This window comes from Protopterus annectens, chromosome 2.part2 (genome assembly GCF_019279795.1).
Source record: "Protopterus annectens isolate FY-2018-M chromosome 2.part2, PAN1.0, whole genome shotgun sequence".
Classification (NCBI taxonomy): Eukaryota; Metazoa; Chordata; order Ceratodontiformes; family Protopteridae; genus Protopterus; species Protopterus annectens.
The window spans coordinates 293,773,479-293,790,024 of record NC_056730.1 but is presented as its reverse complement, the minus strand read 5'-3'; the positions used below and the strand labels follow the sequence as shown (position 1 = coordinate 293,790,024).

The window sequence follows — 16,546 nt, the reverse complement described above, 5'->3', positions numbered from 1 at the left end:
TTTCTGCACACACCTATCTCACATTTTGAACCCCGAAGGGCGATGATCCTTATGCTCCTTATCTTTATCTTTTGACATTTCCAGAATCGAAAGATAAATTAGATAATATTAAAGGTATTAACTACAATAATAAGTGAGGAGAGAAAAAGATTAAAAAAAAAAAAAAAAGTTAACAGTCACACACACAGGGAGGAACGGCCCTCTAACTTAAACGGGCACTACGACCCTCTAACTTAAACAGGTCGTACAGTCCTAAGGGGGGGTAGGGGTTGAAGAACTTTCAAAAACAGTCACACAAGAGACAAGCAACTATATATATATATATATATATATATATATATATATATATATATATATATATATATATATATACATATATATATATCTATAATGGAAAAAAGTAGGAAAAGAATAAATATAGCAAAAAACAATTTTACATAGCCAATGAGTCAGTAAAAGACAACCTCGAAACTTTCGCGGCAAACGAGATCTGGGGATTTGCTGTGAGGCACCATTGGATAGGGGCTAGCCTCGAGTCGAACCCATCCAGCAAAAATTACGGCGAAATAGGACTACATAACATCACTGATATCATGGCATTGGCTGGCTCCCTTTATACATGGCATCGGCTGGCTCCCTTTATACCGAGGCGTATTGACATAAGGGTAGGGGCATATGCCATCCTTTGGAGAAGGTAGATTTTTACTCTGGTAGTCAGGCAGGCCAAGGGCTTCCACACCAAGAAATCCCACAAGTCAGGACTGCAACAGTGAAACATGAAAACTATTTTTTCAGTTTCAGTCCATACTGGTTCTTTAACAGTGGATACAATGTAGGACCCAACATCTATTGGTGAGCTCACAGATGCCATAATGGATGTGCTAGCATTGGCAGATAAGCCATCACTCAGTTTCTCAAAGTGATGGACATGTATCTTTCAGTGGTTGTATGGAAAATTGAGTTAAAAGCATAGCTCTGACAAGACAAATTGAGATTTCAATCTGCACTGGCATAATCACAGTAATCTATACACCATTATGCTCCTACAATGAATTGGAAGCAATAAGATCCTTACAAGTTAAAGATGTAGATGGAGACAAATATCTTAAAGTAAAAGTAAATCCTTTTTCAATTCTTTGAGGAAGCCCATACATATGTGGGACTAAACATGATGAAAACAGTCAAAAAATGAGAACTTCTACACAGAAGGTGTTCATTTTTCTTATAATCCCTGTACCACTTGTCATATTTTCAACACTGATCTCGAGTGACATGCTATTCTCTCATTAATACATTTGAACATTGGTATGGTTAAGCTACATGGCTCACAATCATATGCAAAAAACTTAAAAATAGTACAGAATTAAGTTTCTTCGTAAATGACATCCTTATCCCACTGAACAGTATCCACCAGACAGACCAGTTAAATGCACCAAAAAGCAACAAATCAAGCAACTCCAGTGAACATTCTGCAAAACATCTATTACCGAGAGAAAAATGCTTACGGGGCCTATGGTCAATGTCCACTTTCTTAAGGGACTGTGTGGTTCACAAGTAATGGTGGGCTGGCAGTAATAATCACTAATGAAAGACCTCCAATACCTTAAAGACAGACACCTACAGATCATCATATTACACTGTAAACATACATACTTGAAAAACTACAGAGCAAAAAGTATCTGAATGGAGAATGTCCACTGCCTACCTTATCCTTAAGGAGAATTTCATAAGTAGTCAATAAAATGTTGACCTTCTGCCGCTTAGTCTGAGGATGCATCCACTCATGAGTTTTAATCTAAAAATAAAAAAAAAAGTACAAATCATTACTGTATCCTTTCAAACCATGAGCTGTTTCTTAAATTACTGAAATATGGCTTGCACAGGCTGTTGCCTACTTAGCAAGACATTTGTATGCATGAACACCTAATATTTTAAAATATGCTCTTATTACACACTTTGCTTAAAGAATAGTTGTGTAAAATCTTACCATAACCATAGACGTCCTTCTCTTCCATGTTGCAGTGTTCTCACTGTGGGATTTCCCGCCTCAGGTGACCCGACGTCAACGTCTATACAAAAGCTTAAGACTGGTTGCTGTAGGTGTGTGGGAAGTCACATGTAGGGCCATAAACCAGGGACCTTAAATGTGATGTCTGCACGCACAGACCTCAGAACTTGAAAGCTAGACAGACCACCCCAAAGAGAGTAATAAGCGATTGTCAGCCAGACGCGTCAAGTCTCATATGCTGGCTAGTTGCTCTTGGTGAAGGGTAGAGCTTCATAATAGCTAGGAGCTAGGTCCGTAGTCCAAACTTAATGCAGGGGGAAGGTGGGAGTGATGGAATACTGCAACATGTAAGAGAAGGACATAGTACGGTTGTGTGCACTTACCATAAATGTAGATGTTCGAGTGTATTCACTGTTGCAGTCATCACACGTTGGTTATCTGCTTGCAGGTAGCTCTCATTCAGCCTGATTATCAAAATCTTGGGTCCTGCGTTGGTTGCTGTCTCATCTTCCATGACGTCAGGTAATCAGGGGTATAAAGCATGCAGCAGATGCCATTACATCAGTTTTGCTTTCCCCAGATGTCAGGTGCCCCCATAACGGGAAGCAATTATAAACAAGGTTACACCTCCAACAAAAAGTAAACACACCAGAAAGCTTTAAGCATGGTAAACAAGAATAGAGGTATAGTTAGTAGAAGTCAGGGGTCTGGAGGGAGGGTAACCAGGACTGCAACAGTGAATACACTCAAACATCTACATTTATGGTAAGTGTATACAACTGAACTATGTTCTTCGTGTTTCACTGTTGCAGTCATCACATTTGAGTAGATTCCCAAAGCTAAGGAAGGTAGTAGGCCAATGGATAGCATTAGGACCAGCTATAAGGCCCTGCAAGACTGCAGTGGCAAAGTCAGCTCTGGATTTAAAAAAAATTGGCAAGTGGTAATAATTGGTGAAGGTATGTACAGAACTCCAGGTAGCAGCTTCTAGGATGCCCCTGGTAGGGACACCTCTAAGAAAGGCTGTACAGGTAGATGCAGCCCTGGTGGAATGTGGTCTTATCCCCTATGGGGTAAGTTTTCCATGGTGCTTATAGCAGAAATGAATGCAATGGCCTATCCACTTAGAAATGGTTTGCTTTGAAACGGCCTTCCCCTCTGCCCCTGCAGCAAATGCAACCAGCAGCTGTTCAGATTTCCTGAGAGGCTTAGTCCTGTCCAAGTAAAATCTAAGTTGTCTGTGCACGTCCAAGAAGTGCAGTATTCGTTCCCCTTTGTTCTGTGGATTAGAAAAGAAGGTTGGCAAATGAATGGACTGATTAAAGGCCAACACTGGATACCACCTTGGGCATAAAGGAAGGATTGGTCCTGAGGGACACCCTGTCTGCATGAAAGACTATAGGCTCCACTGCCATGAGGGCCTGTAATTCAGACACCCTTCTTGCTGAAGTGATGGCTAGAAGGAAGGCTGTTTTCCAAGAAAGGAATTTCAGCTCTGCATTTGCAGCTGGTTCAAAGGGAGGCAGAGAGAACTTTTCCAATACAAAGTTAAGGTCCCAGGCTGGAGTAGGGGCTCTTCTGAGTGGCCTTAAGTTTTTGGCCCCTCTAAGGAATTGCTTCAGCAGTGGATGAGAGAAGAGGGTTGGCTCTGTATTATAATGTGCTGAAATGGCAGAGGCATGAATTTTGATGGAAGAAAAGGAAAGGCCCTTGTGAAGCATCGCAGTTAAGTATTGAAGAATGTGCGGTAAATTGGGCACTGTTGTGCCCATTCCCTGAGTCTGGCTCCAGGAACAGAGTATTTTCCATTTTTCAGCATAGGATTTTCTAGTACTAGGCCTCCTTGCCTCCAGAATGACATCCATCACTTGCTTACTGAGGGATGGTAAAGGAGAGATCAGGTAATTAGCCAGGCTGCAAGGTTCAGGGTTTGAAGCTGTGGGTGCAGAATCTGGCCCTCCTGCTGGGACAGCAGGGCAGGGGTCTGAGGCAGGTGCCATGGTTCCAGCAGTGACATACTGCGCAAGAGGGGGTACCAGTGTTGGCGTGGCCAGTCTGGTGCAATCAGTATTGTCCTTGTTTGTCCTGTTTGATCTTTAGTAGTACTTTGGAGAGGAGAGGCAGGGGGGGGAAAGGCATAGACTGATAGGTTTTTCAAGGTGAAGGACAGGGCATCCACTTTCCAAGCTTGTCTGTGGGGAGCCCTTGTACAGAATTTGTCCAATTGGTAGTTCTGAGGGGAGGCAAACAGGTCTATATCTGGGCTCCTACATTTGTTTCTCAAAATGTTGAATATTTTTGGTTCCAGTTTCCACTCGGGCAGGAACTGAACTTGTAGGTGCACTTGGTAGCTCAAGGCTGTGTTCCACAGAGTCATGGCTAGTCTGCAGAGAGGGTATGAGTAGGTTCCCCCCTGCTTGTTTATGCACCACGTAACAGTAGTGTTGTCAATCTTTACCAATAACTGTCCTGGAAGAACGTGGTCCTTGAAGACTGTCATAGCATTCTGTACAGCTAACATTTCTTTTTGATGGATATGCAGGTGCATTTGACTTGGGTTCCATTTGCCCTGAATGCATTGCCCTGCCAAATGAGCCCCCCATGCATAGTCTGATGCATCTGTTGTTAGGGTTTGGGTGGCAGGGGGTAGAGTGAATGGCAGTCCCTTGTTGAGGTGGCAGGCCTCTGCCCACCAAAGGAACTCTGTTGTTAGACAAGGGATGACAGGAATCATTGATTCTATGTCCTGAGAATGTTGACACCATAGGCTTTTTAGATACCATTGCAGTTTCCTCATATGCAGTCTTGCATATGGAATTAGTAGAATGCAAGAGGCCATGAACCCCAGGGCTTGCAGAATTTTCTTTGCAGATAGCTGGGTCTTTGTGGCCAGTAGTTTGAAGTAGGCTGTTAGTAATTTCTTTACAAATGCCAGATTTAATAGTATGTCCTGGCTTTCTGTCTGAATTAGACTATCGTCCAGGTATGGGTATATTTGAATATTTCTTTGCCTGCAAAATGCAATGACTGGAGCTAGGCACTTTGTGAATACCCTGGGTGCAGTAGATAAGCCAAAGGGCAGTGCAGAGAACTGATAGTGCATGTAGCCTGCTCTGAAGCATCAGCATCTTCTGCAAGATTCTCTGATTGGGATGTGCAGGTATGCATCCTTTAAATCCAGTGTTGCCAACCAGGCATTTTTGCCTAGCATGGGAAGCAGCTGATGAAGAGTTAGCATTTTGAATTTTGGGATTACCAAAAAGGTGCTTAGGATAGACAGGTCCAGGATAGGATTCCAGGAATTATCCTTTCTGGGAACCAGGAAAAGTCTTCAGTAAAAACCTTTCCCCCATTCTTCTTCTGGGACAGGATGAATATAGCCTTGATGCTTAGAAGAGACAGAACCTGCTTTTGAGCCTCTGCCCACTGATTTGGGGGTAGGTCTGGCCAACCGTTTGGGGTTGGTAAGGAGTGGAAGTGGAATCTGCATCCTTGGAAAACTACATTTAAAACCCATTTGTCTTGGGTAATGAGCTCCCAGTTTTTTGCATGCAGGGCGATCTTTCCCCCTAAAGGAACAGTCAGTTGAGCAGGGCTTGGAAGGTTTAAAGTTAAGTCATTGTGACAGTTTACCATAGGAGGGTGTCTTACTACTTCCAGCTTTGGAAGTGGGAGCCCCCCAATGCTAATACCTGTGAGTACCTTTAGACTGAAGCCTGGGTGGTCTGCTGGTTCTGGGTTTGGACTGAGAAGGAATGGAAGAGGCAGGAAAGGACCAATTCTTAGAAGGCCAGTGCCTACTAAATCTGAGGCTGTACTTGCAGGAAATCTTTAACAGTTTCCATCTTTTTAAGTAATTATTCTGCTTGTTTGCCAAACAGGCGGTCTTGGTTTAAGGGAGCATCCAATAATTTAGCTTTAACATGATCTACTAAAGTTTACTCCTTAAGCAAAGCATGCCTGCTAAGTACAGACCCAGTGACAGCAGCCCTGCAAGATGCCTCTAATGAATCAAAACCACATTGCAAAGTATGTTTTCCAACTTGTTCAGCAGAATGCATTAAATCCTGTAATTCTTTATTTTCAGCAGAGTCAGGAATCAACATCATTTTCTGTTTAAGCAATCCAATAATATGCTGCTGATACTTTTAACATATGAAACTAGCAGTTTAAGGCCCTAATGGCCAAAGTTGCTGAAGTGAAAACCTTCTTACCCCATCTATCCAGGGCCCTGGAATCTTTATCAGAGGGGGTAGGGTTTTTGGCAGTAGTAGCCTTAATGCCTTTGGGTCCCTGTGAAATGGTCTCAGGATCTGCAGTAGGATTCTTAGAGAGGAACTTGAGAGAGTCAGGTACTTTTGTAATACCCGTTAGGTTTTCTGGGAGCCGGGGGTAAAGTGTCAGGGGCCAGGCTAGACTCCAAGAAGGCAGCATCTACAATGCCCAGTACAGGAGGGATAGCTAAAGGCCTGTGTTGAGGTAGGAGTAAGAATTCCCCAAGCCTCTTTTTGGAGTCCGTAATCCTGGCTTTCCCAGCGGAAATGCTCCCTAACAGTATGCAAAGTTTCACCAAAAGAGAAAACCTCTGGAAGGGAAGCAGAGGGAATGGAGTCCTCTGCATCAGAATCCTCATAGGTAGATAAAGGCAACTCTTGGTCATCAGAAAAAAACAGAAATTTCAGAATCCTGATCAGAAGAATCAGAAGGAAAATCAGTTCTAGGTCTCAGAGAGAAAAGGGTAGCCTCCCCCTGATTAGAGTAATAAGGTCTTCAGTCATTCTTATCATTTGTTTTTTAGGCATAGGGGCCTGAACATGCGGTCTGGGTGTCGGTTTTCTAGTCATGGATCAAGATTTAGGCCTTGAAGAAGATGGTGTTGGTTTAATATGCAAGTCAGTAGGCCTGAATACACCCTCAGAAGCCGGTGTCTGCACAGCGGCTCCGGACCCATTCAAGGAAGAGACATCTGCAGGTTCTGCAGTCAAAGAAGCATCTCGCGGCATACCAGACAACGAATGGGTCTCAGTAGAGGCCTGCGAATCTGAAGTAGTGGGTATCAGCGGCTGCGAAAGCGTCTCACTGAGTACCGGTGAACTGGCGACTAGTTTAACGGAAGCACCGTCGTCAGCTTTGGACCTATGAGCCTCTGTCTTTATCTTTAAGTTTTTTCGGCATGTCGGTAGTCTGGTGGCTTACTGAAGCCATTTCTGGATAATTGAACAGAATACCAAAATATTTAGATGCGAAAATGAACCGATGACGAATAGTTCGAGGTTTGAATAAGGCACAAAATTGACAGCGAGGGATGTCGTGGTCTGCGCTTAAGCAAGGAATGCAGTACGAATGAAAATCTTTATGAGGTATTTGTTTTCCACAAGAAATACAATTAACTTTTACTGACATCTGTTTTGAGCAAGAAAAAGTTTCCCCAACGGGGTAACTCGAAAATCAAAATTTCAGGAGTCTGCCGACTGGCACTTGCGAACTGCTTCTGCTTCGGGCACCACACGGCAAAGACTGATGTAATGGCGTCGGCTGCATGCTTTATACCCCTGACTACCTGACGTCATGGAAGATGAGACAGCACCCGACGCAGGACCCAAGACTTTGATAATCAGGCCGACTGAGGGCTACCTGCAAGCAGATAACCCAAATGTGATGACTGCAACAGTGAAACACGAAGAACATCTATGGTTATGGTAAGATTTTACACAACTGTTCTATGTCCTTCTATTCCTATGTTGCAGTATTCTTACTGTGGGAGAGTACCACAGCTAGTTAGAGGGAAGGGGGGAGGTAGAAGTGGAAGATTCCAGAAACCTCTGCAGGATTGCTCCTAGCAAAGCCTGCCCTGGCTCTGGACACTTGATCTAGCTTGTAGTGGCTGGTGAAGGTCTGAATAGTGGACCTTTCATAATGGAAGCTGTGTTCAGCCCTTTGAGGAAAGCTTTTGAAGTAGCCATACCTCTGGTGAAATGAGCTCTCACCACATGGGGTAAATATTTGCCATGTTGTGAGTAGCATAAGGAAATGGATTTTCTGATCCAACCTGAAATAGTTTGCTTGGAAACTGCCTTGCCCATAGCCCTGGGGTGGAAGGAGACAAACAGTTGGTCATTTTGTGAAGGACTTACTTTTGTCTAGGTAGAAACTACGTTGTCTGTGTACATCCAGGGAATGGAGAATCCTCTCACTATTTGTTAGTTGGACAGGGGAAGAAGGTAGGCAGGTGAATAGATGATTTAAGGACAGTTTGTTTACCACTTTAGGCATGAGGAAGGGTTAGTGCGCAAGGTCAACCTGTCCTTGTGGAACACAGTGTAGGGGGAGGGGGCACGCCATGAAACTCTCCTAGCAGAAGTGATGGCCACCAACAGTACAGTCTTCCAAGTACACAACTGTAAAGTAGAATTGCTAGTTGGCTCAAAGGTGGCAAGTGTTAGTTTTTCCAGGACAAAGTTTAGGTCCCAGGGTGGCGGGATGGGTTTTCTAGGTGGTCTGATGTGTAACAACCCTCTCAGGAAAAGTTTAACATCTAGCCTGGACAGTAAAGGGGGATCTAGAGGCAGGCAGGCAGGCAGAGATGGCTGAAAGGTGCACTTTCACTGAGGAGTAAAAAAAGGCCATTGTTAATGAGTTCACAGACATATGCAAGGACTAAGGAAGGGTCTGCTTGGCTGGGATCCCTGTCCTTATGTAGGCACCATTTGGATAATCTCTCCCATTTTAAGTATGATTTTCTAGTTGCAGGTTTTCTGGCCTCCCTCAGGACAGTGAGCACGTCCTCTGAGTAGTGGTGTCTAAAAAAGACTAGAAGTTTATCACCCAGAGTGTTAGTGCTAACATCTGTAGGTGAGGATGGATTAGTTTCCTTTTGTTGTGTGAGAAGGTCCACCTTGTGGTGTAACTTGTGGTGATTGCCCTTGGCTAGTGAGTGAAGTAGGGGGAACCAGTGTTGCCTTGGCCAGTAGGGGGTCACTAGCAAGATTTTTGGCTTGTCCTTCCTGATTTTCAGTACGACCTTTTGGATTAGTAGGAAGGGGGGGAGCGCAAAGAAACAGTCCCTTCTAAGGAATGTTGAAGACATCTACTCTCCAGGCTAGTGGGGAGTGATCCTTGGTGCCAAAATAGCACAATTGTTCTGGGGGGAGGCAAACGGATCCACTTGGAGTGCCCCACCGGTGCACAATGTCTAGAAAGGTTTCCCTGTTAAACATCCACTCGTGCTGTAGAGATGATGTTCTGCTGAGATCATCTGCCTGTTTGTTGTCCTGAGAGGGGATGTATGAGGCCTGCAGGGACAGGTTGTGCCTGGAGACGAGGTCCCAGATTTGTTGAGTTATTTTGCAAAGGAGGTAGGCTTTGGTCCCTCCTTGTTTGTTAAGGTACCACATGACTGCAGTGTTGTCTGTGAATATTAGAATGGGGCCCAGGTGGAGGGTAGGAAGAAAAACCTCCAGGGCTAGAACTGCAGTCATCTCCCTGACATTATGTTTCTTTTGAAGGGCAGGATTCCATGTTTCCTGAACCCTGAAATCCTTGCAGGTGCCTCCCCACCCTAGGTCTGATGCATCTGTGTGCATGAACTGGGTTGGGGAGGGCATTTAGGTTCATAGATTAGTACTAGGCCAATTGCCCTTGTGAGCCATTTTAAGCCTAGCCAATTATCCCTCATGAGACTCAAACCCTGCACCTTGTGTTCGTAAGGCAAACACCTTAACCATTAGGCCACCCTCCTAACAACCCTCCCTTTAAATCAGATATACCTGTTTGCTGAATCTGTTTTAAGCTGTAGAGAGACTGACCTACTACAATACTGGGAAAAGATGTGTTTATTCTCAGTTATCTTCACTTTTCATTTAATATCTCTAATCTGTACAACTGTTTTTCCCACCCACCCCCACCCAGTTCTTGTGGCAGACTTAAGTTTTGGTGGCTTTAAGTTTCCCGCCTCCGGTATAGAGGATACTGGACACCGCCCCCCCAAGTCACATTACATCAGCTCACTCTACTGTTTATAGTGAGAACTTAGCAAAGGCCCACCCCCTTTAGCTTCTGAATATCGAATTCTCTCTCTTCACTTTCTAAACACACACAAAAAAAAAAAAAAACTTTTCCTGCCTTTCCTGGAACTAGTGTAGTCCAGATACAGACTTGTTGTATCTAGGACTGTTTGTAAGCTTCTGAGCAGTGCCAAAAAGTATGCTCTTCAATTTTTCCCTTACATCTGCTAGTTTTCTCCTCTTTGGAGTGGCAATCCCGGGTTGTGACAGATTTGTACACTCTACCACCTTAGTTCTGATCTGAGGCAGGGCAGAAAAGGAATTTGCTTCTCCAGAGTGTGTAGGTGTTGTGACCACACGTTACTGAGGTACCATTGGAACTTCCACATGTGCATTCTTGCCAAGAGAAGCATAAGATTGGTGGCCGCCATAAGCCTCAGGAATTGTCTTGCAGAAATCTGGGGTTCCGGTAAAAAGTTTTGAAAGTGAGTGGAGAGGGAGTGGACCTTTTCCTGGGGAAGAAAGGCCTGCATCAGATCTGTCCTGATTCTGCAGCCCAGAAAGATTTTGCTTTGCTGAGGGAGCAAGGAGGATTTGTGTATGTTGAAGGTGAAGCCCAGCTTTTGAAGAAGGGTGGTGGTGAACCTGAGGTGGTCTTTGAGAAGGGTTTCTGTCTCTGCTAGAAGGAGAATGTCATCTAGGCAGGGATAGAGTTGGATACCTTGGGTCCTGCAGTACGCCATGGCTGGGGCTAGACATTTTGTAAATACTCTGGGTGCAGTAGACAAACCAAAGGGCAAGCCTGTAAACTGAAAATGAGAGCAGAGTCCAGAAAAATGTAAACATTTTCTGACGGAGGGCTTTTTGGGGATATGACGGTAAGCCTCCTTTAGATCCAGTGTGGCGCCATGAAGACCTTGTCTGGGATAAGAGGGAGAATGGTTGGAAGGGAAAGCATTTTGAATGATGGAACTTTTAGGAATTGTTTCAGGAAGGATAGGTCCAGTATAGGTCTCCAAGGGCCATCCTTTTTGGGTACCAGAAAGAGTCTTGAGTAAAACACTTCTCTTTCCTGACCAGGAGGAACAGGTTCTATTGTTCCTAGTTTTTGGAGGTCTTTAAGAATCTGTGGCAGGAGGTGGGCTTGTTTTTTTGGGGGAAAGGGAATGGGCCTTGGGATGGGCTTTTCTCTCCAAGAAAGGAAGTATCTGTTTTGAATGATGTTCAGTACCCACTGGTCTGAAGTGATGGTTTTCCAAAATGGTAAACAGTGGGACAGGGGGCTGACAACGGCAGATGGGCAAGGCAGTCACGCATTGCTGGATGCATTTCTATCCTGAAAAGGCTGTCTAGAAGTTCGTTGAGAGATAACAGGTCTGCAGCATGTTCTGGTTCCTCTCCTGTGCCTGGTGGAGGACGGGGTGTCAGAGAAAGGGGTTCTCCTGACAAATGAGGTTTTAGCAGGGTAGCTCCTGTAATACTTAGGAATAGGGGACACAAGTAAATGCTTGATATCCTGCAGTCCCTTGTTTTTCTCCTGCAGGTTTTAAAAAAGTTCTGCAGATGGTTTTCCAAACAAAAGGTTACGGTCTAATGGGGCACCCATAATTTTAGTTTTGAAGTCTTCTGGAAGAGGTTGTAGGCACAGCCAAAAATATCTGCAGAGGACAGAAGCTGCTGACCTAGAAGAGGCATTAGCAGCATCATAACTGCACCTAATGGAATGTCTGGCTACCTGTAAAGCCAGAGACCGTTTAGATGCTATGCTTGAATTAGTAGGGCAGTCAGGTGTGGCAGCCAGGAGACTGGTTGCTTGTGAGGCAAGGTCCAGGGCATATTTTACCATGTGTGTCTGGTAATTAATAGCATGGAAGGCCAGGGAGGAAGAGGTGCACACTTTTTTCCCAATCCTGTCAATGCTTCTGCTGTCTTTATCAGTAGGCAAAAGAGATGCACAGGGAATAAGACAGGATTGCTTGTCTGGGGAGACAGCAATAACTGCAGGGTCTTGCCGGGGGGGGGGGGGGGTAACTAAGAATTTTTGCTCATCAAGTACCTTATAAAACCTGTCTGGTCTTTTAGGTGCAGGTGGCTGAGAGTCAGGATTGTTGGATGCAGAGGTAAAAGCATCCAGATAGGCAGGTAAGACAGGTGGGATGGCTGATTGGGAGGGTGACTCCACTTGAAGGAATTCAAAATACCTCCTCTGGGTGTCAGTCATCTGGGTAGTGTCCCATTTAAAGTACTCTTTCATCTTACAGTTTCACCAAAGGTAATGTTCTCTGGTGGGGAGTCCCCCCTCAATGGATTCCTCATCTGGTGAATAGTATTTTAAAGGAGAGGCAATCTGGATGCATAAGAAAAAGACTCTTCAGAAGAGGAGTAGTAAGGTTCTAGTCTCTTCTCTCCTTCTTGGGTAGTCTGCACGGGGAGAGAAACAGCAGAGGAAGACCCAGGGCTGAGCACAGGTACAGTGGAGGGAGAAGAGCCTGTGGGCCTGAGGGCCATAAAAGCCTGCAAAAGAGAGTTAGTGAAAGACTGCCAATCTGGGACTCTTTCAGGGGTAGGAGTCAAATGCTCAGTTTTTTGTTTTTGCTTAGTAGGCGTCAGTCTGAGAGAAGGCCTAGGCTCAGAAGCCTGACTCTCAGGAATTGGCATCTCCGAAGGTCGTCCAATTGATTCTGGTTGCCCCTCAATGTCAGTAGGTACCGACGTCTTGGCTATCCCCATGGACGTCCAGGCCATTACTTCCGAAGCAGCTTTCTCGGTGGGAGCAGTCGAAGAAGTCTGTTCTGTCGGATGTCCCTCAACTCCTAAATCGGAAGCTGGCATGACGTCCTATGGCGGAGAGGCAATGGAAGTAGGCCTGGAAACATTGTCTTTTTTCTGGAGTGGCTCTGTCAGAGCGGCCGGTGCGGGATCCATCTTAAGTGCAAGCTTTTTGAGATGCTGGTCCTCTAAATATAAGTTTAGTTCGGCCAGATGGCTGTGGAGGGTCTTCAGTACAAAAGAATGGCAAATGGAACAAGCAGTATGATCATGTTCCTTCCCAAGACAAAAAGACGCAATGGTTGTGCATATCTTTATGCGGTATCTGATGCCCGCAACAGAATTTGCCCTTCTTAGCTGACATTGGCTAATACTAAATACAACCGTCACACAAAGTAACACAGGCTGAAATCCACTGATCCAAACATGAAAATTTATTTAAAACATGAAATGAAGTAAGCGCTTTTGTCTGGTATATATAACCAGACTTCTTCAGACAACTACAAACTGCATGCAAAGCAATTTATATACATCAGAGTCACAACTAGTCACACCCCACTTAAACTTAATGAGCTCAAAGAAAGGATAAACTTTTTGTGCTAACCAAAATGCATGATGCAGCTAAAAAAGCATCTCATATAAATCACTTTGTAGAATAAAAAAATACATATGCATATGTTCTAAAATCAGAAAATTTATCATACAATAAATAGCCTAAACCTACATGGTATGAAGCTTTTTTTAAAAATACATATATATAAATATATATGCTAACATTACTATGCAAACATTTTTTAAAACATATAGTTCTAAAAAAAAAAAAAAATTTGACCTAGTCTATATCAAATTAAGGTCAGAGACACCATCACTAAGTAAAACTAGAAAAATGACCTATCAAATACTTTTAATTTTAATTTGCTTGATACGAAAACTGTCATTTAAACCTGGGGGGAATATGCATGACGAAAACCCCCCCTTCCCTCCACCCTCCCAGGTTTAAATGACAGTTTCCATATCAAGCAAGTTAAAATTAAAACTCTTTGATAGGTAATTTTTCTAGTTTTAGTTGGTGAGAATGTCTCTGACCTTAATTAGATACAGACTAGTTCAAATGTTTTTTTTAGAACTATATGTTTCAATATTTTTTTGCATAATAATGTTAGCATAATTATTTATACATGTATGCATTTTTAAAAAATGTTTCATACCATGTAGGTTTAGGCTATTTATTGTATTATAAATTTTCTAATTTTAGAACATATACATATATGTATTTTTTTATTCTACAATGTGATTTATAGGAGATGCTTTTTTAGCTGCATCATGCATTTTGGCTAGCACAAACAGTTCTTCCTTTCTTTGAGCTCATTAAGTTTAAGTGGGGTGTGACCAATTGTGACTAATGTATATAAATTGCTTTGCATGCAGTTTTTAGTTGTCTGAAGAAGTCTGGTTGTATATACCAGACAAAAGCGCTTACTTAGTTTCATGTTGTAAAGTGGGAAGGGAGAAAAACTATGGTAATCGGGTTGGATGTTCAACCTTCTGCAGCCAAAGTCCCAAAAATTTCTACTGCTACAGTGAATAATACTATGAATATGATGTGCTTACAATCATCAATAAAGGTTAAAATGAAACCAAGTCACAGGCTTATGGTACAATATACTTTTTGTGAGGATTACAATTGGAGTCAGTCAACAGCTGCTTCCACTGGTTGTTTGAACACTTAAGATATCCTGAACTAAGCACATCTGTTTATGTTTATTTATTTTATTTTACATTTGTTGATCAGGATAGTCCGACTGGTCACAGGTCTATTTTCAGCAGAAACCCCGGGAGAAAAGCTCCAGATTACAAATATACACAACAGTTTGCATGTAATACAGAGAATATAATGCATTGCACAGCACTCGCATCACATAGTAAAGAACAACTCATATAACACAGTAAAACAGCCACTTCAACATACACAGCATAAAAGGCATTGCATGGCACTTGCAGAGCAAAACAATATAATAAGAAATAAATACAGTAACGAATTTAAAAAGACATGACTGATCGTAACAGACTACATTAGCATATGGTACACTATACAAAAGGGTAGGAATGTAGGAATGACAGATATTAGTTTGTACATTAGTTGTATACCCTGGGGAGTCACAGGAGCATGACCAGTTGTCCATATAGTGTGCTTTTAAGAATTCTTTTAATTTTATGTCAGAGCTGTTAGAAGTCAGGTAGCTAGGTAAAGTATTCCAAGCTTTAGAAACAGCTAAAGAAGACTTACCAGCATTATTAAATTTACTGACATTTAGGAGGTTCTGATTATTAGATCTTAGGGTTCTAGTAGTAGTATAGGGTTGGATTAGTTCCTGCAGTGCTGGGATTTTATCAGGTTAGTAGTAGAACTTGTGTACAAATGACAGTTGACTGACTTTAAGAAGGTGAGGCAGCTCTGGCCAGTTTAGTTGTTTGAGTGTGACACAGTGATGAGTCTTGTGTGAGGACCCTGAGGCAAAACTGGCAATCTTGTTGTAGCAAGATTCTAGTTTGTTTAGGTCAGCCTTCCGTAGATTAGTTAGAATAGGGGAAGCATAGAGGAGGGTAGATAAGAGGTGCATTCTAAAAACTGTAGTTTTAGTATGTTTAGTGAGGAATTGTTTGTTATTATAGAGGAGGCCTAGTTTTTTGTGGACCTTGACTGTTTGGGATATATGGACGTCAAATCTCATATTATCTACTTCTACACTTAATAGTTTTGTGTGGGTGGTTGGGGTGATCTTGGTTTTGTTGTTGGACAACAAGACAAATTTGTCACTTGAGGGGGGGAGATCTACATGGGCTGAAAAGAAACTTTGTTTTGTTTGGGTTAAGAATTAGGTGGGAGTTAGAGAACCAGGTTTCAGCAACTGAGAAACAGTTTTGGGTTAGGGAGTGAAGGTCATCTAGTGGGGCAGCAGTCCAGATAAGGGTAGTATTGTCTGCATATTGCACTACTGAGGCATTAAGTGTGGAGGAAGACAAGTGGTTGGTGAACATTAAGAGTAATGGGCCAAGGATAGATCCCTGAGGGACCCTTAAGGATACTGGTAGATAGGCAGGCAGTTGGTTTTGCCACTGAACTGCTTGTTGCCATCCTGAGAGGTAGCTTTTAAACCATGAGAATGAAGCGGGACTGATATCAATGGTGGATAGTGTATTAAGAAGCATATTGTGGTTGACCATATTGAAAGCCTTGGATAGATCCAAAAATTCTGTAGAAACATATTGGCCACTGTTTCTGTACTGGTTAATTGTGCTGGTAAAGGACACTAGTGCAGTGGGAGGGTCTGAAGCCATGCTGAGATTTAGATAACAGACTGTTAATGTGGAGCTAGTGCTTCAGTTGGGTGTGCACAACTCTTTCTAATATATTTGATAATGGTGATAGAATAGCGATGGGATGGTAGTTAAGTTCAACGGAGTTACCTCCTTTGTGCAATGGTATTATGTGGGAGGTTTTCCAGATACCAGGCACCTTACCCTCTGATATGGATCTGTTAATGAGGGTGGCAATAGGATAGGCAATAGCCTCTGCAGCTGTCCGAAGGAAGTCTGCTGGTAGACTGTCAGCAGCTAGGGTGGTAGGTTTGAGTTTATGGAGGAGTTTTGAAATGGCTTTGATAGACACTGGGTGCAAGGTGAAGTGGGGGGGGGGGTTCCTGTTTGTTAGTGTCACTTTGGGAGTGCGCTGGGATAGGGAGGTTGGTAACATTGGCAACCTAAG

General features: G+C 43.2%; 1 protein-coding gene across 1 annotated transcript in view; it reads right to left on the bottom strand.

Moving 5' to 3' along the window:
- CHD1 (chromodomain helicase DNA binding protein 1) overlaps positions 1-16,546 on the bottom strand; it is a gene marked incomplete in the record, with an annotated part of 4,694,407 nt that overhangs the window by 3,085,200 nt on the left and 1,592,661 nt on the right. Inside the window, 1 exon segment of the mRNA XM_044063873.1 lies at positions 1,706-1,795. Coding sequence (XP_043919808.1) covers positions 1,706-1,795 — 90 coding nt within the window.